At 36.8% G+C, this 21,900-nt stretch overlaps 1 protein-coding gene across 2 annotated transcripts; it reads right to left on the minus strand.

The window, feature by feature from the left end:
- Positions 1-302: 302 nt before the first annotated feature.
- LOC140336686 (flavin-containing monooxygenase 5-like) lies at positions 303-21,663 on the minus strand. Of its 2 annotated transcripts, none has more exons than XM_072419960.1 (9): positions 21,593-21,663; positions 16,876-17,013; positions 15,969-16,157; positions 14,874-15,036; positions 12,758-12,900; positions 9,729-9,928; positions 5,174-5,523; positions 4,196-4,268; positions 303-3,035 (listed from the first exon to the last, which is right to left on the minus strand). In XM_072419960.1, the coding sequence occupies exons 2-9, from the start codon at positions 17,005-17,007 to the stop codon at positions 2,696-2,698; spliced, it is 1,590 nt and encodes a 529-aa protein (XP_072276061.1). In that variant the 5' UTR covers positions 17,008-17,013; positions 21,593-21,663; the 3' UTR covers positions 303-2,695. The 2 variants fall into 2 exon arrangements, with proteins under 2 accessions (XP_072276061.1, XP_072276060.1); XM_072419959.1 differs by lacking the exon at positions 21,593-21,663 and adding an exon at positions 18,613-18,755.
- Positions 21,664-21,900: the final 237 nt, after the last annotated feature.

The raw sequence follows: 21,900 nt of genomic DNA on the forward strand, positions 1-21,900 counted from the left end.
GGATGAGACCACCCCTAAGAACCACAAACCAGTCCTTATCACTGTATATTTTGACAATTGACTAATCTGCTATTCACAAAGTTAGTATGCACAACTAAAAATAACACTAACAACAGTGTTTTTGGCTTCTAAGAGAAATGAACAAAAATGTGGATATTTGCAATAGTCCAAACAGCAACACTAGATCTAGCTAGGATTATTACATGACACAAGACCAACATTAAAAGATGTTCACTGGTTTGAAATGCTAATGGCAGTTTGCTGTATAAAATGGTTGTGTGTATATTATAATGAACAGAAAATAATGTTGTACTCTTCTTTATTTTAATAAATGATATTTTAGGAGATAATTTCTATAAATTTACAAAAATGTGTAAAGTTAGATGTAAATCTGCTTTAGTCCTACATTTTTTGTGCTAACAATCAAAATAAAAATTATTAAAATGTAGCAAACAGACTGGATGACAATTTAAATAATTATGACATATGCATACAAAAAAACAGTTTAGAATTCATGTATGACACCTAGGCAGTGAGAACACAAAATATGTAATGCATAATATTGTACATATAAGGATGTACCACTGTCCTAACTGAACTAGTTGTTTTTAAAGCCCAATGAACTCTTGTCTTAAGATCTGTCTTTGGATTGCAAATGCCAAATACTGGTAAGTGATTATAGTTTTACTGTTCATTTAGCTGCTAAAGCAACCACAGAAAATATCTGGCCCCTGCTATTAAGCTGTAACAGCCACTCTGTAAATATTAGCCTATGTGTCAGGACTTAAGATCTCGATGCATCTCACAGGAGACCTGTCAGACTGCTGCAAAGAACCTGCTGCTTCCGAACAGACAAGTAGCCAACAGTTTTGTGGCTGATTTACCAGCTCAACAAACAGCAAGGCTATATTCAGACTTACAGTTAATGTATTAGTGCTCATTTAAACCATTTCTAAACTAGAAAATTTGAAGCATTTGCAGACTGTAAAAACTTTAAGAACAACTAAAAAGAAACATTCCGAACATTTACTTTTCTAATTGTATGTTAAATAATCTAAAGATCCCCAACCCCCAGGATGTAGAACGGTGCCCGTCTGTGGCCAGTGAGTTTGGGACCACAAATGACAGGAGGCAGGACTGTGGACTTCCCTCCTTACACTGCTCTGCCTCTAGTGACAATGATGACAGGAGGTGGATCTGCTGAAAATGGTAGAGCAGAGTGTATAAGGCTTACCCTGCTCAGAACCATTCTCAGTTCATTAGCTCTCTTACACTGCTCTGGTATTCTCAGCTAGGGTGCTGACAGCAGGCAGAGCTGCTAAGAATAGTAGAGCAGTGTAGATGTTGTGACATCCCTCCCCAACCCCCCGCCAGGCTGCAAAAGTTTACAGGGCCCTGGTGTCAGAAAGGTTGGTAACCACTAAAGTAATCTATACAGTACAGCATGTACAACAAACAAAACATGACATTTCCTAAATATATATTTGCTGTCAGCAAGCAATCCACTTATTGAAAAAAAAATAAAAAGTACCAGCTGCCTGGAGCCGTGCAGGAACTTGTGTTACCACCGCTGGTCTGAAACTACTCTACATGCTGTTCTGCATGCTACTACCTGTTTTAGGAAAATAAGACAATGAACATCACAGATACTTTGTTATGTGTTGCTTGGCATGGAAATATGTAAGCTTCTGTAACTGTGTCTTGTCTGGATGCAGCCTATTCAGACTGAACATAATTATGGGACTCGAGTTCACTAACTTCATACTATTTCCAGATCATTCACCTAAGCCTAACACATGCTAAAAAAAGTCAAATAACAGATTGCTTGAAAAATTACCAACTTTACAGGTTCTATTTAACCCAACTGTATGACTTAATAACAAAATGGCTAAATACTGTAGCAGCAAATGACTTACTCCATAATAACGGTTACATTGGCATGGAAGAGAAACTCATGGATAACCTAACTAAACAGATACACAAGTAAAAAGATGTTATAATTATGACATTAACAGTAATGGTTTTTTGTTCAACATAAATTACGGTAAAAGTAACTGAACAGTAGACATCTTTCAAAAGAAAACAAAGTAGTCACCTAATCCTTATTCTAGAAAATGCAATAGAAAAAAGGCAACTGGAATACTGGTTGCTGCCTCCACACAGATTGTATGTCTAGTGATATCAAGTCATTCTTATATTTGCCAAAATTATATTCTTTTTAATTGGATAGTGGATTGTTTACAGTGATCATGTGCTAGTAACACTGATTTGGCATTTGTGCCAACAGGCAAGTATTTTGTTTTTAGTCAAACATACCAAGTATGCCAGTGTGCTTTCTAATCTCTGTTAATTTCTGATGATGTTCACAATATTTTAGAAACTATGTGTTGATAGTTTTGTTAAAGAAATAGTTCACTCTAGATGTGAGTTGGCACCAAACAAAAAGAGTGTTCTGGGACAGGTAGAGTCATGGGTTTATTATCAAAATATTTACTTATACCTAAACCTCAGAATCATTTTCTAAGAGTATTACAATTATTTACAATTATTTTCCTTAGGTTTACATGGAGTTACAAAATTCAACTTGATTATATTTGCTTTTAAAATTTTTTTTTTTTATCTTCCATCCCTTATACTTTTAATTCCTCGTTAAAATGTAATGTATGGTAGTCTAAAATGTAAAAGTAATATTTTACTAAGAGAAAAAAAATATTGCAGCAAAAACCACCAATATCCCCAGAAGAAATAACTGTGCAGGAGAAATGCCTGACTGTTGTTCTACATGGCGCGTTCGAGTTGGCTTCAGTGCTCGATCCCATTGGCTTAGGATGGTTTTCCTGGCTTTGTCCCACTTTCCAGGTCCAGTTATTCGATATTGATATGGTGTACAGGGTCCAAAATAGACATGCCAGGCAAGTTTGGGGTCTGTACGAATGAGCTCCCACAAATCAGGCTTCACACCCAGTAATTCTGCTAACTCATCCATGAACTCTATGTAGTCCACCTGTATGGTATGACGCTGACTGTACACATAGCTGGAAATAAAAGGGAAATAGAAATGATTAATAAAGATAATATATTTTCTAAATTTGTTGCCTTTGATTTGCAATGATTTATAATTGATTTGATATAAAATTCAATGCAATGTAAACCTGAATACATTCTATCCCATATAGGTATTAGGTTTTACAATTGCCATTTTAATATTAAAGTTATATTTACACCCATGCTTTCCTACCTTTATTGGATAAAACTGGAAAAAAATAATACTTTTGGTAAGTTGATGCTGTCCAGCTTTTCATGATTAGCTAACACTCTCTTTTCTTTGGGTTTCATTCAAGGACAATCAGACAAGGCCATACCTTGGAGTAGGATAAGCTGATGTGAGTAGGGAAGGGTTAAAAAGGAGGATGTGGTACAAGGTTAGAGGGCACAGCTAGGACTTGCAGTGTTCCTTGTTCTTGTGCAGTGGAGGTATAATATATGCCCAAAAGTTTTGGACACCTTCACACATACTATATGCCCAAAAAGTTTAGATTTTTACAGTATTGGGGACTGTAGTGCTACAACACTAAAAGATATTTTAAACAAATTTATGCTTCTAAACTTGTGGAAACAGTTTGGTGAACACCCTTTTTCTGTTTTAGCATGGCTTTGCACCTGTGCAAAAAAACAGCTCTGCAAGGACATGGTTTGAACAGTTTGGTGTGAAAGGACTTTAGTGGCTTGACTGACATCAACCATACTTGATAACCACAATAATTTGGAGACCAGGTCTTTTTGTTCAACATTCAAGTTTGAGAAAACCTGGTAAACAGCATACTTGTTTGCTAAAAATTAGACATGGCAATAGAAGCAAGCAGGTAGAAAATTATTTACATATAGATGACTCATTAGTTACTTTTTTAAGTTAAAAATTGGTGTGTTTTTTGCATTGTATTTGTTTGCTTTTCCTTTCATTTGTTCTGTTTTTTTTTTGTTAAATAATATTGTCACCTGTTTGGGAGGTCTGTTCCCAAAAAGCCTTTGTAACAAACAGGATATTCTTGCTAACTAAACTAAACAATTAATTAGAAAAAATAACTTTCTATGTATGGCAAAGTTATATTTCCATTATCTAAAAAAATACCAGTAAGAAGGAACACTAGTAAGAAAAGAAATTATAATATTATCCTAACATAGTTCTAAAATTTACCGTCTTGCCATCTCTTCTTTTTTTTTCCTGATATCCTCCTTCATACCGCTGGATGAGGGCAACAGTTTTTCTCCTAAAGAGTAAGAGAGCATAAAAAATATAGTAAGTCACTTTTTGCTAAATTGCACAGTAGAATACTAGACTTCTAATTTTACACTGGTGAATCCATGTTTTTTTTTTTAAAGTGCATCCAAATCTAAAGCTTTTTTTTCAAAAGAGTAGAAAAAAAGAGGATTATGATCATTGTACTTTTTGATATATTGTAACATGGACTTAGAAACAAGAATGAGATGCACCGATACAGAATCTCATATTTCATTATAAAACAATATTTCAGAGAGACAAAAAAAATAACCAATGGCAAAGAAAACCAATCAATTATTTCATCCTCCAAATAGGCTTGTACAGGGGATAAGAAGGAAGTTCACAGAGTGTACACACATACATTTATTGCCTGACTTAAGGTTATGCCTAAATGCACTTTTAGATAGGACTCCAATGTGATCTTTTTATTGCTAATGGTTTAAAAAAACTCCACATACTAAATACAATTTTACATTAGGTACCTGCCACAGTATACTACAATTTTACTGTGTGTGAATTTATTTTCTGAGTGATGGAATAAAGAGTTCCACAACCTGTTCTGCCATGAAATTGCAGACTAACCAGCCTTCTGACATAAAAATATTGCATACTTAGGGGTCTGAGGAATATACGTAGCAAAATAGATGCAGATATATTAGAAAAAACACATCTGTAATGACGCAAAGGGAAATAAAAAAAATACACAGAGTTGGTGGAGGAAATCCAAGGAGTTCAACAAATAGATAATATCAACTGATAAATACATTTACATACACATCAGACATGGATAGGAACTTCCTGTTTTTTGTTTTGTTTTTTCCCCTGGAATATGGCCCCTCTGAATATAATTGTTTCCTAACTTTTTAGTAAGATCTTTATTATATCAGTACTTACCAGTGAAGACTCTTGCAGCCAGACGACATTGAAGTTCTGATATGGGCATAATGGCTCCAAGTGGTTGTATCAAACCAATGACAGCCAGTGTCTGTTTCTCTAGCTCTGGAAGAAACGTGTATTTATATAATGACACTTTGTTGTTCTCCACTTTAATCTCTTTGCAAAAAGGGAAGCTGAAATGATAGCCTGTTGCAAAAATGACAGCATCAATGTCCTTTTCTACAGTCTCATCATCGAAAATGGCATCCGTTTCTGAAAACCTTGCCACATTGCACTTTACTAAGACAGTGCCTGCAATAATTCTGTTTGGGAGATCGTCATTCACCATTGGATGCTGGCTAAAAATCCTAAGAATAGAAAACAATAGAAAAAAATTTTTTAATGGTAAATGCTTAATAATTACATCTAATTGATGCATTCCTCAAAGAAGAAGTAGTGGGGGCGTGCGTGGGCACGAGGTGAGGGGGCCGCTCTCGCAGTGGGGCGCCCAGAAGGACTTACTCAGATCCATGAGGCAAGCAGGGGAGCCGTGGGGCTCTAGCCGCATTAGGCGTTGCGGGCAGTGTTACTGGGGGTGGAGCAGGGGTGCAGGGGGGGAGGTGACGGCGGTGTCTGGTGGGGGTGGGAGCCCCCTTTTGCCAGGCACCAAGGTAGTTTTGAAGGGCCATAGGGTGGAGGTGGGCGACGGGGGGTCACGTGGTGGGGGTGGTCGAGGGGCAGCGCCCGGAGTCAGTGGCTCCCCCTGGCGTGTCGCCTCACAGCAATTTGGGAAATGTGGCAAAAGTAGAGGTTTATGTGTGCTTTGCGGCAGGAGACGAGGGAACAAATATGGAAAGGTGAGTTTGTGGACCTTTTTACCTTGTTGCTGCTGGAGCGGTTTAACTTGGATAGGTTGCTGGGCGACGGGAGAAAGAAGGAGTCTCGGTGGCACCGATTCATACCGCGCATGTTTGCAAACTGTTTGCAAGCATTCGCGATATTTGCTAGTGTGCTGGGGGAAAAGGAACCAGGGCATTGTTCTGCCCTGTTCTGTTATTTAGACGCCATAGGGGAGGCACATCGAGTGTATGGGGGTGTGGCATAGCTCAGATGCGATGAGCTGTTTAGACAGCGCAAGGCCTTTCGTCCTTCTATCCAGAGGGATCATAAGCACTGATGACGCTGGTTAGGAGTGGGGGCGCACAGCACCAGGGAGGAAATTGGCGAGAGATATTAAATGGGATGTTTTGAGACTGTGCACTATGTTATCGGGTGTTGTCGTGGTCTGATGTGGTGGCCAGGACACATTGAGGAGGGGTGAGGTCGGTGACCAGTTTGAACAAGGCTAGGGTCAAGTTGAACAAGATGGTTGGGGGTTTTGTTGCCTGTAAAGGGGGGTGGTGGTGCGTCACAGGGAGCTTGAAGTGGATTGTGGTTTGTATTTGGAGAAGGATCTGTGGTGTTTGGGGTTACAAGATGGATCCAAAGGGTGATTCGGGTTTGGTGGGGTGCACAAGGGCAAGGGGTGGCTCTTGTGGCGCCGCGGCGGTGAGGTCCTTAAGGGAAGGTGGTTTTTGGACTGTTTGAGTGGGTGGTGAGAGACTAATCTTCGAAATGGGTCTCTCTGGAATTTTGGTTTATTGGTAGTTTGATGGTTTTGGTTGAAATGGGCTACAAGTGCTGCTGATATCATTCCCGAGCTGGTGGTTGCGGCTGGGAGCATATATATCACAGCGGTGCAGACCCAAATAAGTATCCACAAGTAGAGGGCCTTCAAGGACCTAAAAATCTTGGTTTATGAAGTATATATATATATATATATATGGTACAGATATATAAGTTTCATGTATGTAGTACTTTTTTTATATTTTTTGTGGCCTTGGTTATTGGCTCTAATAGTGGTAAACATATTTATTATTTATTTATCTGCATTGTAAAATGAAGATTGTTTGATGTCTAATGAATATCTATAGAATCCTGTTTATGGATTATTTGTTCCTGGCTTGTTGCTATAGTGTTCTCATATTTTACAGTGTGAATTCTAAAATTAGTGGTACTAACCTAAAGTTTTGCAAAAGTTTCTATGGTCTTTATTGTTTGGCACACACTATATTTGTTTTATTATAAAGTTTATATTTATATGCATAGCTAGATCATCTAAGTTTCATGTTTTTTTTGTTTTTTTTTGCATGTCAACACTGTCACCCTTGGGAAGAAGGAGCCTCTAGAGGGTACTACGGCTTTCACAAAAATGGTGTGAGCCCTGAAAAGGGCCAAGACGCTGAGTCTAAGCAGAAACCACGTCTTCTCCTGGATATTGGATTACAAGCCAGATAGGTTAGAAAATTCTCATTCACTTTAAAAAAATGTTGTTGCCTAACAATTGTGTTTTGACATTAGAGAATTAAATTATATATTTTTTTCCTCCACATTCCGTGGGTTAATCTCACCCAATGAGATTCAGTGTGTTTCAGTGTGTATACAGCAATGCATAAATGATCTTCTAGACATGCACCCTAAAAAGGACAGATTCCGCAGCAAAAATATACATGAACTCCTAACAGCCAAACATTTTAACATGATAGGTTAGATGTCAAACCGGAAGCACTCTGAATGCACATGGTCTTTAAGTACACAGCAATGTGATAATAAACATAAGCTGGAATGGTTGAGGTAGGCTGGGAGTACAGAGGTGAAGAACAATAAGATTGCATAGGTAAACTATATACACACCACAAGGGAATAATGTATGGTAATCAAGAACTGGTAGCTTTCATTGGGCATATCAAGAAAGGTCTGAGCTTAAAAGATGATTTCTTAAGGAATTACATGAAGGAAAGCTTTAAAGAACCATGGACAAATGGGACTCAGGAGAGATGATTGTCAAAATAATGTTCCTACAGAAGATCTTTCCAAAAATGTGCACCATCATTTCAGAAGAATGTTCATGTTTGTAATACAGTACTAAACAGACAGCGGATACTGGTATCGGCTAGATTGTTGAGATGTTGTTCATTATAACTAGGCATCAAATAGTGTATAAATGTTGTGTAGTAAGGAAGAGGGGGGTTGCTATGTAGAACAATCACAAGAATTACTGTAGCAGTCTGTGTTATAAAAATTCAACAAACTAAAGTAGGTGCATCATTAAGCAATTGTCTCTTCAGCCATTGGTCAAATACATTATTTCATGTACTGGCTTTTCCAGAAGGCTCACCATACCTCTATAATATTGTTTATTGCTCGATTTATCATTTATAAATACAATTCTGTGGTTTTGATTTAACTTAATTTATTGGTGATGTGCTTCCTTTGACGTATGTGGGGGCAAACAGCCTTTCTGTGATGGGATCTGATGTTGTCAAAAATACACCTGGTTCTTTTTTTCAATATAATGATTACTTTTTTTCTTGCAGCCATTTGCCATTTCTATTTTTTCTTCATTTATAAATTAAAATAGATTAGGACTATACAGTGTTTTATATACATTACCAATTTATTTTACCAATATATAAATTATTAACAAGCAAATCCATAAGTGAAAAAAATGTTGGAGAAGAAACATTGTTTAAATGAATAACCAAGTGCAAGACATCAAATGGTATCCATAAGAATAAAATCACCTAGGAACACTTTTTATAGATACCAATCAAGAGTATACTCCTGGCATTGCTTAGCTTTTGTGTTGCATACACATATGACCTTTAAAGTGCAATGACAAAGCAAAATAGGGCAGCAGATAAATTGCATAACTATCATAAGGTTTCAGCTGACCTGTTTTTCTAGATAAGTGGACTGAGCTCACATAGTTAATATTTATTTTAAAATGTATTATTCCTTTAATTTTTTTTTAACAGTTTTTGGACAGATGGTCTCACATACTTCATAAAATTTCACAAAAATAATTTGCTATTTGGAAAATATTTTCAATCCTGGGGCAGATCTATTCCAGGTTTGCTTGTTAATCCAAAAAAGCATGATGTTTTTCCATAAATCAAATTGTAGTAGTGCAATGCACTTACATGTTTGGCAGACAACATACGGACTGTATTTTGATTTAAGTTTAAGTCTCTCTTGCACAAGATGTAACATAAAAGGGGTTGCAAAGCATAGTATCATATGAAATGAAAATGCAGTACCTACCCCTAAAAAAATGTAAAAAAATGTATCTACCCAAAAAAACAGAAAAATATATTGAATCATAGCAGACTTCAGATGTGAGCATGTTAGAGTTGCATTTTTTAGACTTATTTTTTCCTATAAATATCACACATTATATCCTAAGGTGGCTACATTCACTTTTTGTATTCATGGAGGAAGCCATGGTCGTGACCCATGCCTTTTTTATTCAGGCTACAAGCACAGTGCTCATCCCGGAAATTTTTGTAAGCTGGGTGGGAAGAAATTCCAGGTGGGTGGAAGCCCCTGAATTGTGACCCAACTCGACAGTAACCACCCAAAAACAGCCGGGTGGTTGCCGAAAAGTACCGGGTGGTGCGCCCAGCTAAAAGGGCCTAGGGAGAACACTGAAGCACATCAGCAACACTGTAACTAACTTAGCTAAATAACCTACCTGTGTTTAGGTTTCAGGCCATAATTTGCATGGTCGAACCGCTGATTGACTTTGGATTCACCAACATAGTTCAACATAGAAGTTGGTAAGGTGTGTTTTAGTGTATTGAAAAAGCGAGTAAGATTTAACATGTCCAATGGATATCCATAGTCAGAGACCCGATTTAGAATCCAAGATCCTCTCCTGGTACTGAGAAATACCTGAAAAATTCAGATTAAGAACACTTAAAGATAAGTCTTACTTCAAAAGAGCAGAAAACCTACTGAATCCCGATAGGATATAAAAGTTTATAATTTCTCATTTGCTGCCAAACATTAAATATTTTCTGAAATCAGAAACCCTCCACAATAAAATGGTGATTGTTGCAATTTCCTAAATTCCACAATATTTGCACTAACAAACCCAATTTTTCTGTAAAGGACCCTCAATTTCTCCATAGGCGATATCTTAAAAGTCTGTACAGGACATCAATTAGGAGTTAACACACAGCTCTAGCCTTGAAATCATTGCTCTCACTTCAGTATGCATTGTGATAGCTAATTTGTTTGCTGCAATCTTTGTTTTTTTTTTAAATTTATTTTATTAAAATTTAAACTCTAAAATGTTATTAATTTTTTTTTAACTACACTTATTGTTATCACAAGGGGGCTGAATAGCATTTGTGATAGAATTGTACAGATGCCAGGTTCTCTTTAAGGAAAAATCAGGCATCTATTACTCTACCTAAACTGCTTAAGAACAGAATGTCCTCTCCCAGCTTCTTCCCTGGCTAGTGCTGGCTGGAATGACAGCTGGAAAGCAGAAGTGCTCAGAGCTGAGAGTTTCCAGTATCATTCCCCCTACCGCTCCCCATTCTGACACATACACTCATGGTCCTTTCTCCCTATAAGCAAGGTTGCAGCAGCTGACAGGACTCACTCAAGCAAAGCTGTGTTCATGCATACTGTAGATGCTGGAAAATCCTGTTTTCCTGTCTGTCCCTCCTAGCCTGAAGCATACCCGGGATGTGTCTGGCACTTGAAACAGCACTGGGGACTGCAGGAACAGCTGTGTGTAATTTCAGAGGCTGCCATATTTTCATGCATCTCACTCCCCTAAACTCCACTGCACCCCCCTGATCTACACTGTTAATTTCTTGGGCCCACGATAACGCCACTGTACTCCACAGCATGATTTCCACAGATTCTTTCAGCACTAGCATTCACCAAGGAAACATATTCATCTGTAAAACTGATTTTTAATATTTTACAGATAACTTGGCTTACCTACAGCAACAGCAGCACCTCAATCTAATAATTTCATTTTTAAAGACCAATTTTCTCAGGTAGTTTTATCACTAATGCATGCTCTTTATCAATTGGTAATTGGCCCACTTTGTTGACAGATAGCGATCAATTGTTAGTTTTGTGGGCTATCGGTTTTCTCAAAAGCCCTCCTGCTGTTTGCCAATTAAACTTTTATTACCTACTCAGAGGCCTTGGGTAATACAGCTGGGTAAAACTAGCCAGCAACAGAATCATCTGAAATGTACTATTAACAAAAAAATTACAGGTAGAAGTTTTACTACAAAAATTAAGAAACCTTAGATAATACTGCAATGAAAAAAACAGCTATCAGCAGGACAATTTTAGTCAGCAAGGCTAGGCACTAATTTACTATAAACATGGTGCATACCCAGGTATTTTATTATGGAAATGAAGATTCTACAAAGGAAACAGTGGTAAAACAAAATTAAAATGTAAAATTTGCCAGCAGAAAAACAGTTTTAATCAAGAATAATCATAACCAATGTGTGGTTAACTTTAATATTTTTCTTATGCGGATAGGGGATGCTGTAAATTTAACTGATTTAGGTCTGAGGTAGGTTAGGTACACACTATACTTGTACTTTATTTTTTTATTTAAACAATGCAGTGGCCTGCTACAAACTAAGAACAAAACGTTGCGAAAATATCACACTTGTACGATACTTAGCAATGATACGCAGGGCATGCCAACCACACCTCAGCAACAGGGTGCTGCCAACCCAACCCTTTAATAATTTATGTGTCCGGTAAAAAGAATTTACAGATTACAATTTAAAAAAACAAAACAAAAAAGAAAATAGATCTATGACACCCTGTTAGCACTACGATGATAATTTTATAATAAAACATTTCCTAAGGGCAAACATTGGTATTTAACTAAACAATGGAATTTGATAGTCTTCCCTGCTAACAATATGACTAAAGCTACGTACACACTTCCAATTATTATCGTTGGTAAACGAACGACGAACGAACCTGCACCATATCTGCGAACGATCGTATAGCACCGATCCTGTACATACAGATAACGATACGATCGTTCGCAGATATTGTACACACGATTGATGCGATCGTTTGAACGATACAGGAAGTGACGTGCACCACAGGAAGTGAGCGAACGTTCGTTCACCGTGCATGCTCAGACCATGGACGATCAATGAACGACCGTACACACGATAGATGGTCAACGATCGTCGTCCAATCCGATCCGCCGGTCCGGTCGTTTATTTCCAACGACTATCCTCGTTCGTCGGCGTCGTTGGTTACTTTTTTTACGAACGATTTTTGGCCAATCGATCGTTCGTCGTTCGTTCGTCGTTCATTTCCAACGATAAAAATTGGAAGTGTGTACGCAGCTTAACACACTGGGACTTGTGGTGATTAACAATGCCTATTGGCACTTATCATTTTCCTTGCAATTTAGGTAACATAAAACTGGTGTAAATTTTAGTGCTTTGGATTACTAATAAAATCTTGAAAAGTGGTCTGATCTACCATTACATTCTGCAGATAAGATTGCTTACATTTCTCACATCAATCACATTGTCTTCTCAGTTTAAACTTACCCTGTACTTTATAATAAAGCTTCAGGATTTACTACATAGCCTGGTTTACTGGAAAACATGGAGGTTTAGCTGCATGTCAATCTGCATACAGGCCACAGGGTAATTTGTGCTGAGGACAGCACACTTGTCTTTAGTTTTCCTGTAAATGTAATCATACCTGAGATGCCGTCCTGCTGAGCTCCACAGCAATGTCTCCACCAGAGTTTCCAATTCCAATTACAATCACTCTTTTACCTGAAAATTCTTCAGGGTTCTTATAATCTCTGCTGTGAAGGTAGCGCCCTTTAAAATTTTTAATACCTGTCACACATAGATACAAATACATTATTGTTTTAAACCTTTAGAAAAATCCAGTAAAAAGTTTTAGTTAAATAATCCTACATATTTCTTTTTACTTTTTTTAAAAACCAAGGTCAATGCTTTTGTTTGGTTTTACCATTTACAGTGTTGTAACCTTTGGTCTAATGAACCACATTTTATGTACAGAGATACAAACACAAGAAAGTGAGTGTCTTCTATCGTCATGCTGTAATCTAACATCAAACAATAGAAAGACAATGGAACTGATTCATAAAGGCTTTCTAAAGCTACGTACACACGTCTAATGCTTCTCGTCCAATATTCGGCTCAGGGTCGATGTCGGACGAGAATCTGGCATGTGTACAGTGTCCTTCATATGTACAGCACTTGTTCATGTATCGTCCAGCCCTTTAAGTATCCAGGATCGTAAAGGATCCTTTGCAACAACGATTTTTGCACTTGTGTACCCAGCTTAAGGCTGGAGTAATAAACTATAATGGGTGAACTGTGGTGATTCAACCCTGAGAAGAACTCCTTAGAAATAAATTGCTATTAGTTAGCAAATGTTTAATTGTAGACCAGATCCATTCCACATTTGCTGGATCACCTAGGTCCTACTTTAATAGTCCATCTTCTCTAGTCTTGGAGACCCTTAATAAATCAGATCTTATGTCATGCATGCTAATCATCTGCTAAAAGCACTGTGGTCCCTAGACTAGAATGGTGTAGCTTTAGTGTCCCAGTAGCCTGTTGAGCTATGTAAAAAAAGGCTGCTGAAAGGCTATTTTACGTGTATGCTCTTTCCTGCTTGTATCCCAAATCTGCCTGATTTTGCATTACCTATACATTTCCTGATCTGCATTTCCTCTGCTATTCAGTCTTCCAACCTGACCTGGCATTACCCCCACTTCATTTTTACCCTTTCCCTGCAATTCTTTTATTTATTCAGTAAATGTGTCCTTTATGCAGGTGTGCCTTAATGGTTTATTAGATTTCTGCTGTGCATGCACAATAAATTGTGTCACCTTTAATGTCAACAGGTGTACCTGATACTGGTTACCTAATACTACTTTTGCAACTGTCAACCCATCATTATGGGCTGTGGTAATTTACAGTTCTAAAACAGGATATATAGGAATGGTATTCTCTTGCACCTGATTTGTAAATTGATGATATACAATCCCTTTGAGCAATAATAGTTTACATGAAGATTCAGTAAAAGGTAATCTGGAAGCCAGTTTCAGACAGTAATTTTTTATGTTGCAAAAGAACTCAGGAGTTCGTATCTTTTAATATATTTTTAATAAAGCATCACTGATACTATGATTTCAATGTAGCAAAGTGTTCAATCCTATTTACTTCTAATTACCATGATCACAGCTTTGAATATTGGTGGTCAGTGAGATCATAAAACGTAATTTTAAGAACAGGTTACTTATGTTTTGAATCTGTAGCTCCCTGACAGTTACATGAATAGCTTTGCAAATGCATAGACTTTAATCAACTTATCTTTCACAACCTTAGGTACCCAAACATTACTAAATATGTTTAAAACAGAGCAGTGGTGGTGTGAAAAGTGCAGTAATCCTTAGAAATCAATATGAATGCAGACACCTAATGCCAAACAACCTCAACAATGACTGCTATTAGTTACTGAATTGTGCAAATTACCACCTGAAGATGTGGTATTTACATATGTGGCATCATCATATTCAATAGGCAGTTTGTCTCTGTGGGGTCTAATAATAAGGCAGTGAATATGGCTTTCATCACACAAACATTATCTGGTGCAGAATTAATCACTACCATTGAAAACACATGAACCTGGAACATTTTCCATCACAGATATACTGAATAGTGAATGTCAGATTTCCTGTTTTACAAACATGCCTTTAAATAAACATATATAATGTAGCATTGTAGACCAACTTCAGTTACACGAAATGAACTAATAATAATAATAATGAACTGACCTGGGAATGAATCCAGTGGAAGATGGGCGTCTGTGTGATGGCCGCTACAAACAAGTACAGCATCAAAAATAGCTGTCTCCTGCTTGCCATCTTTTTCAGTTGTGACATCCCATTGTCCAGTCGTGGCAAAGTCTGGCCGTTTTGTAACACTTATTACATTTGTCTGAAATTGTAAGGCATGACAAAAATCAAACAATACCACTCATTTAAAAATTCCAGTGTAAAACATCATTCAGGAAAAAGCATACATCTCATCTAATGTAAATGCAAAGCAGGAATAGAGAACTGGCCAACACCAGTCCTATGCATTACAGACTTTAGTGACATGGTAACTGTACGAGATAGCAGATCACTTTTAGAAGGGAAGCATAATCAAAATATACTTTCAGCACATCATAGTTCTTTAAAAAGGTCTCTTTTTCACAGGAATTCTAACATATTTGTATGTGAACCATACTCTCAATTTTTTTTAATCTTGCTCTACACTCCCAAAATGACACACCCGCTATAGAAACTCATTCAAAATATATGGTACTACTTCACTGAACATTAATAAATGACAAAGTATTACTGTATATATCCAATAAACTATGTCACACTGTATAATTTTAGAAAACACTTTTGTTAGTACAAGAACATGCCTTAATATATCATGGCGCCCTGTATGTGTGAACAATGTGTTAGGAATACAGTGTTCTCCCCAGACCCGTATAGCTGGGTGCACCACCCAGCACTTTTCGGCAACCACCCGGCTGTTTTTGGGTGGTTACTGATGAGTTGGGTCACAATTCAGGGGCTTCCACCCGCCTAGAATTTCTTCCCATCCAGCTTACAAAAATTTCTGGGTTGAGCAATGGGAATATATATATATATATATATATATATATATACACACACACACAAGGTTGGACAGCACCATCTATCGATTCCAAGCAGCAGCAGGATTTAGCCTTGGAATACAAAGAACAGCAGGCAGCTTTAAACTATTTATTTCCATGTAAGTAAAAATTGCGTAGATGCTATAATTGGCGACAATTTTGGGCCATGTCCTTTTTTTCAAGCCTTCTTTGTACAACAAATACACAATTTACTTACTTTGAATTGAATGTACTGTGTCAGCTGAAAATGTTCTGCATACATTTTGAAATATAGAAATATCTTGGAGTTATGCATGAAGTTTGGAAAGTCCTCTGGAATTGGGAAATCACTATAACTCATCATCTCCTTAGAAGTGTTGATAATGACAGATTTATAAATACTTGCTCTGCCATCCTCTGGATTTTCCTGCAAAGGATTATAGTTAAAGTATTGCAGTTATTTCTTTATAGTAAAGCCAGGATATAAATAAAATTTTGGTTTAAATACACTTGACAAATAATCAAAGCCATAGTTTATTCACCTAAAATAACTATTTTCAATTTAAGCATATGATGCCACTAATGTTAATACAGCAGAACCCCCCACAAAAAAATAGACTTTCAAAATGCACAATGACAGCAAAATGCACATGCTTTAAAAATTTTAAGCAGCTATTATAACACCCTTTCTGCTGTAGTTTACCTGTCTTTTTATCCTAACTTTATCAATTTAGATATTATGAAATTTGTACATGATATGTAGACAAGTATAGTATATATATGTATAGTAGACAAGTCACAGTACCAATTACAATAACGGCAATGGTGTTAGAGAAGATATCTCACATAAAAGTATAGTAGGCCAGAACAATTTACTGGTGCAACATACAGTGGTTCCAAGTAGGAAGTGCAAACCAAAAACCAGTCATGGCTACATCTATAGCCAAAAAAATATATTGGTGCTTGTTCGGCAGGTAGGCCGTAAACTTTAAAGAAACTGTTTACCTACCCAAGATTGGCCAGACACAGAAAAATCAACAGCTCCAAAATTCATTCTAAGTTAAGACTGGTTAGAAACATCAGCACTGTTTTTGTATATTATTTTGCATATGCAAAAACGTTTGTTTTGATATTAGGTAACTCACTTTAAACCTCCATAATCCACCAATGTCCTCAGTTTTCTCAAAGCAGGTTGGTTCCAAACCTTCCTCTAAACAGCTTTTAATAGCAACCAAGCCACTTGTTCCGGCTCCTATCACAGCAACCTTTTTCCCCATGGCAGCCTGAAAAACAAAACGAGCAGAACATTTACCACCTATCTATATACATGCTCATAAAACGTTCACATATATTTGGGTGCACATATAAGATGCTGCTTGGTTGAATAACCCATTGATATTTTATCTGGGAACTTAAGTAATGAGATCTTCAGGTGGTGATTTGGGTTTTATGTATTTAGAGGCTAAGTTATTAATAATTTCATTTTATTTACTGTGCTATGAACACCAATTCATAAAATTCGGGTTGAGGTTAAGCAGCATGGAGTGCCTCATTACGCAGATATTCAATAATGTAACTGACAGGTAATGACCTATCTTTGCTTCTCACAAACAAATAAAACACACGACTTTTTAAAATGTTTTTTTAGCTTCAGAGTCTGGTGCTGATTGAGGCAGATTATTGAGCACACCCAACAAGCCCCCATGTCCAGTAGTAGTATCTGACAAGGGACCCATCCATCTCTCCTCTACTCTGTATGTGTTGTGCAGTGAGGGAGTAAGAGGTACCATAATTTTGTACAGAACAGGAAAGTAGTATCTGTGCAAAGTGTAGGTTGCCTTGTGGGTAACCTGACCATAAGTACATCCTAGGGCAATGTGCAGTTAATCTGCAGGGAAAATTAGGGAGATAATAAATCTCTTCTTTTAAACATGGACTGTCTAAATGGGATATTTTAAACACATCTGCAGGGAATGATAGTAGTATTGTATAATCTGTAAAAAAAAAAAAATATATAAACTCAAATGTAATAATTAAATATATATGACAATCATGAGCCATGTGAATTTCAAACCCACACAAACTTGGTTTTAAAACTGACAAATAAAGTTTAAATTTAAACATAGTAAACCTCAAATAAAAACTTTTTTGTACTTTAATCCAGAATGCATATTAGCTTAGAAAGACTTTACACTAGTAAATCGATTATTCTCTGGCTTTAATCATATAGCAGAGGGTCTCTTTAGTATGACTAATATCTGTAGAATAGGAAATGTTAACAAACTGTGCTATTTTATTACAAAAAAATATATATATTCTGTTAGGTGGTATGTTGATACTCAACTCTAGGAACCCAAGAATTGCTTCCGGCTTTATGAATTTGATGTTCTAGTTCTGAATAAAAGTAACTGGTTTACATCTAACCGATGCAGATTAACAGAGAACGTAATAAGTATAGTAAACATAGGAAAAACAAAATCAGTTGAGTACTTGTTTAACTTAATACCCTAAACACTTTTCACTATCTTTTTACTTTTCTGCGCCTTCTTTTACAGTTTCCATATACTAGAACAGAAAATACAACAAACAAGTGAGGGTCATATAAGGAAACTTGTGTTTAGCCTGATTTCATATGCACTCACTGATTTATTACTGTGTGCATTATTCAATTTGTGTAGCAGCAGATTCTCTTTGACTGCCGAGAATTAAAGCATGCAAGATGTTTCATTTTGAAAAAGACAAGATAAATATGTACACAAGTCAGCACAAAAATACATTTCTCACTTATATGCCACATCATATGACATTCTCAAGCTTTGCTCCTCATGGTATTTAATCCTTGCCAGCAACAACAGGAATGTTGTGAAGAAAAAAGTACAAACCTGCAAGTGAAGGAATATGTGATTTACTTGTCTAGTTAATGTATAAAGTCACACTATACTTCCTGTATTCTGCAGCTTGTATGATCTGTACAATGGCCCTGCAGCAAGCTGTAACACACAGAGGCTGCTTTTCTAAACAGGAAGCTGTTTTGGGAATGACAAGCTGAAAGGGAGTGTGTGTAGTCCTAGTAACACCAATTACAAGGGCAAGATGCAGAGCTGGGGCCTCCTTCCATTGCCTTGAATATGTGCTGAACACTTGCAACCTTTCACTCTAAACCATGTTAATGATTGATCCTGTGTTACCTAGTGCAGGATTGTGGCTGGACTTTTGAACTAAAATTCAAAAGCTATTTGGCCTTTATTATTTTTTATTTTGTTGTTATTTATTTAATCATTGGCAAGTGTAACTATCTCTAAAAAGGAGACGTTTTGTCAGTTTGCTGGAGCATTCAGGTGTGTGTTAACACTATGTCTAGGAGGAAGAGAGGAATGTTCCTATTGAAACAATTGTTGCTGGCCATCAATTGAGAAGGGTCTAAGGCAATTTCCAAACACTTTAAAATCCATCATTCTACAAAGAAAAACATTCAAGACAGTTGCCAATCACCCCAGGAGTTAACATTGCCGCAAAATCACCCCATGGTCAGACTGTACAATGCTCAGAGAAATGGCAAAACAAAGCACCTACATGCCAGACTCTACGCAACTGGGCAATATACAGCCTATGTAGTATAAAGAAGCTAATGGTATATGTGATAGAAAACAGCACGTTCTCAGTTTCAGAGGTTCCCACAATAGTCACCAGACTACATGTACAGCTGTGGATGGCTTCTCAACCTCTCTACTTTGAAGTGGAACTGAATTGAATAGGCTTCCCATCTGAAGAGGGAGGGCAGGTCGGCAAAGTGGGACCTACTGGTTGAATGGGCCGCGTTTATGGGGACATCCCCTGCCAACAGTCTCAGAACCTCTGATCGACACAGATGACCCAATACACAGTCTTGTCCAGGGTCACAGGAGGTAGAAAACTATTCAGAACCTCTTTAATAGAATAGGAGAGGAATAGCCAGGGACTGACCCCAAGGTGCAAGGTCATTCCATTGACAGAATACTGCCCAGCAGCAGAAAGATGACCTGACCTTGCTTCCACTGAGAGCAGGGCCAGGTCACTGGGGGACAGACCAAACCCTGAAGTGTGGATATCATATGATACCCAGCCCTTGGGATCCAGGCTCAGAAGTGTGGAGATGCAGATGTGGTTATTGATCAAATCTGATGGGGAGTTCCGGTGCTAGGTCTGTTCTTGTTTCAGTATTTACTATATGTACATTGGTTGCTTTCTTTTTTTTTTGATCTAACCACATGTAGGCTTTAATTGAAACAATCTGTTTTCTTTGCCCTCTCTCTCACACTTCCCATTACCGGTTATCTCACAGTCCATTTATAAATTGTCACAATTTTCAAGACAGGTTGGGACCAATAAAACAGGAAATTTGAGGTGAGGGGTGATGTTGCTTTAGGTGTCAAAGCTTGCTTATATGACTACATAAACTGTAGTTATACCTCTGATATCCTTAACAGATTAAAAATAAATAGATGGCTCCAGAGCCTGACCTACAAATGAAGCAAATTTACCTACATAAGACCTAAATTTAATGTCCTCTGAGACTATCGACATAAAGGCATAACTATCACTGAGGTATTATGCCATTACTAATCTCACACTAAAGAATTCTGATTGCCTGGAAGCTGATCTTTTGGTTTCAGTAGTTTTAGCCACACACCTGAAACAAGTAAGCAGCTCATATTGTAGTGATCAGCTGAACACCAGATACTCATTCTGTTAGTGAAATAGAAGGTATAAAGGGCAGAGGATCTGCACACCAACAAGTCAGTCAGTATTGACTAAATAAGGTAATGAATGGCAACTAACATATCTGCTCGGTCAGCTTTCTAAAAGTAATAAAGAAGCTATAAAACAAACAATCTCTGACCTTTCTAGGTGCTAATTAATATATATATATATATATATATATATATATATATATATATATGTGTGTGTGTGTGTGTGTGTCAAAAATTACCTCTGATCCAATACATTTGGGACAAAGGTAGATAGGAATTTATGTATTTATTGCCAGAATGAAATTATGTGTTAAAGATATTATTTTCTCAAAGATCCTTAAAAATCACAATAAAGACTCTGGAGTCTGATTTTAGTCAATTTCTAATAGCTAATTTCTAAAAATCTAATCTACAGCACATGTGTTCTGCTTATTCCTTGTCTTTAAAGTGTATGGGCTGTGAGTAGGCAAAACAGGGGATGTGATTTTAGGGAATGGGGCTGTCACCTCTTACTTATATTACCAGTTCCTATCCTATATATAAACCTAAACAATCTACCTGTCAGGGTCTTCCTCCATGCTTTCTCAAGTCAAAGTTTTTTTCACACTCTCTTTTCTAAAACACACAGGAGCAGGCAGTAAAAAACAAAAGCCATTTATATTATTGTCTGGAAGTAATATGAGGGCAGTGTATTCATTTTACAGCAATGTTCTAAGAATACATTTGTTTAAAAACAAAATTCTATTTAGAAAAATGTATAAACGAAAAATAATAAAAATGGTTAAAAACAAAATAAAATAATACTGCCATACTTTTGCATATCCTGGATAATTTTATTTTTTTGTGTGTTTTCAGACACTAAGACATATTTCAGTTTTGATGCATAAACATGAGCATATTCCAAATATACAATTTATTAATAAAACATAGAGTAAAAACAAAACCAATAGATTGGTTCAATAGATGTTTTACCAATTCCCAATGCAATCAAGTAACCAAAGAGTAAATATAAGATAACAAAAGTAACAATGGTAAAAAAAAAAAAAATATTATGTTTGGAATCCATTAACTTTTTATGCAATATCACCTGATCAAAGTTGTATTTTCAAATGTCTCATACTACTGGTCTTACCTGTATTGATATCCTTCTCTGTAAGGGACAGGTCTGCTAGTTGTTGACTATACCAAGTAGAGCTTTCTTCTATTACTGCTGTCTAAAGTCTAAAATACACAGACTATATGAGATATTATCACAAATTTATCTGTGCTTGAAGATTATGTAGTTTCATTTAAAGCTGAATTGTTAAAGCTCCTTCTCAAACTGCATTAAATTCCACTGCTGAAAAGAGAGGCATGCTTTTGTACACTAGCTAAAATCACTTTTTGCCAGATTAAAGGATTACCAGGGTTGTTTTACCATATAATTCTCTCTCTCTCTCT

The sequence above is a fragment of the Pyxicephalus adspersus genome, chromosome 8 (genome assembly GCF_032062135.1).
Source record: "Pyxicephalus adspersus chromosome 8, UCB_Pads_2.0, whole genome shotgun sequence".
NCBI classification, from domain to species: domain Eukaryota; kingdom Metazoa; phylum Chordata; class Amphibia; order Anura; family Pyxicephalidae; genus Pyxicephalus; species Pyxicephalus adspersus.

Excerpts from the sequence above, each read along its gene's own strand:
- LOC140336686 (XM_072419960.1), bottom strand. The coding sequence starts at position 17,007 with ATGGGGAAAAAGGTTGCTGTGATAGGAGCCGGAACAAGTGGCTTGGTT. Across the intron at positions 16,158-16,875 it reads GTGGATTATGGAGGTTTAAA|GAAAATCCAGAGGATGGCAG; the intron begins GTGAGTTACCTA and ends AATCCTTTGCAG. Across the intron at positions 9,929-12,757 it reads TCAGCAGGACGGCATCTCAG|GTATTTCTCAGTACCAGGAG; the intron begins GTATGATTACAT and ends TGAATTTTTCAG.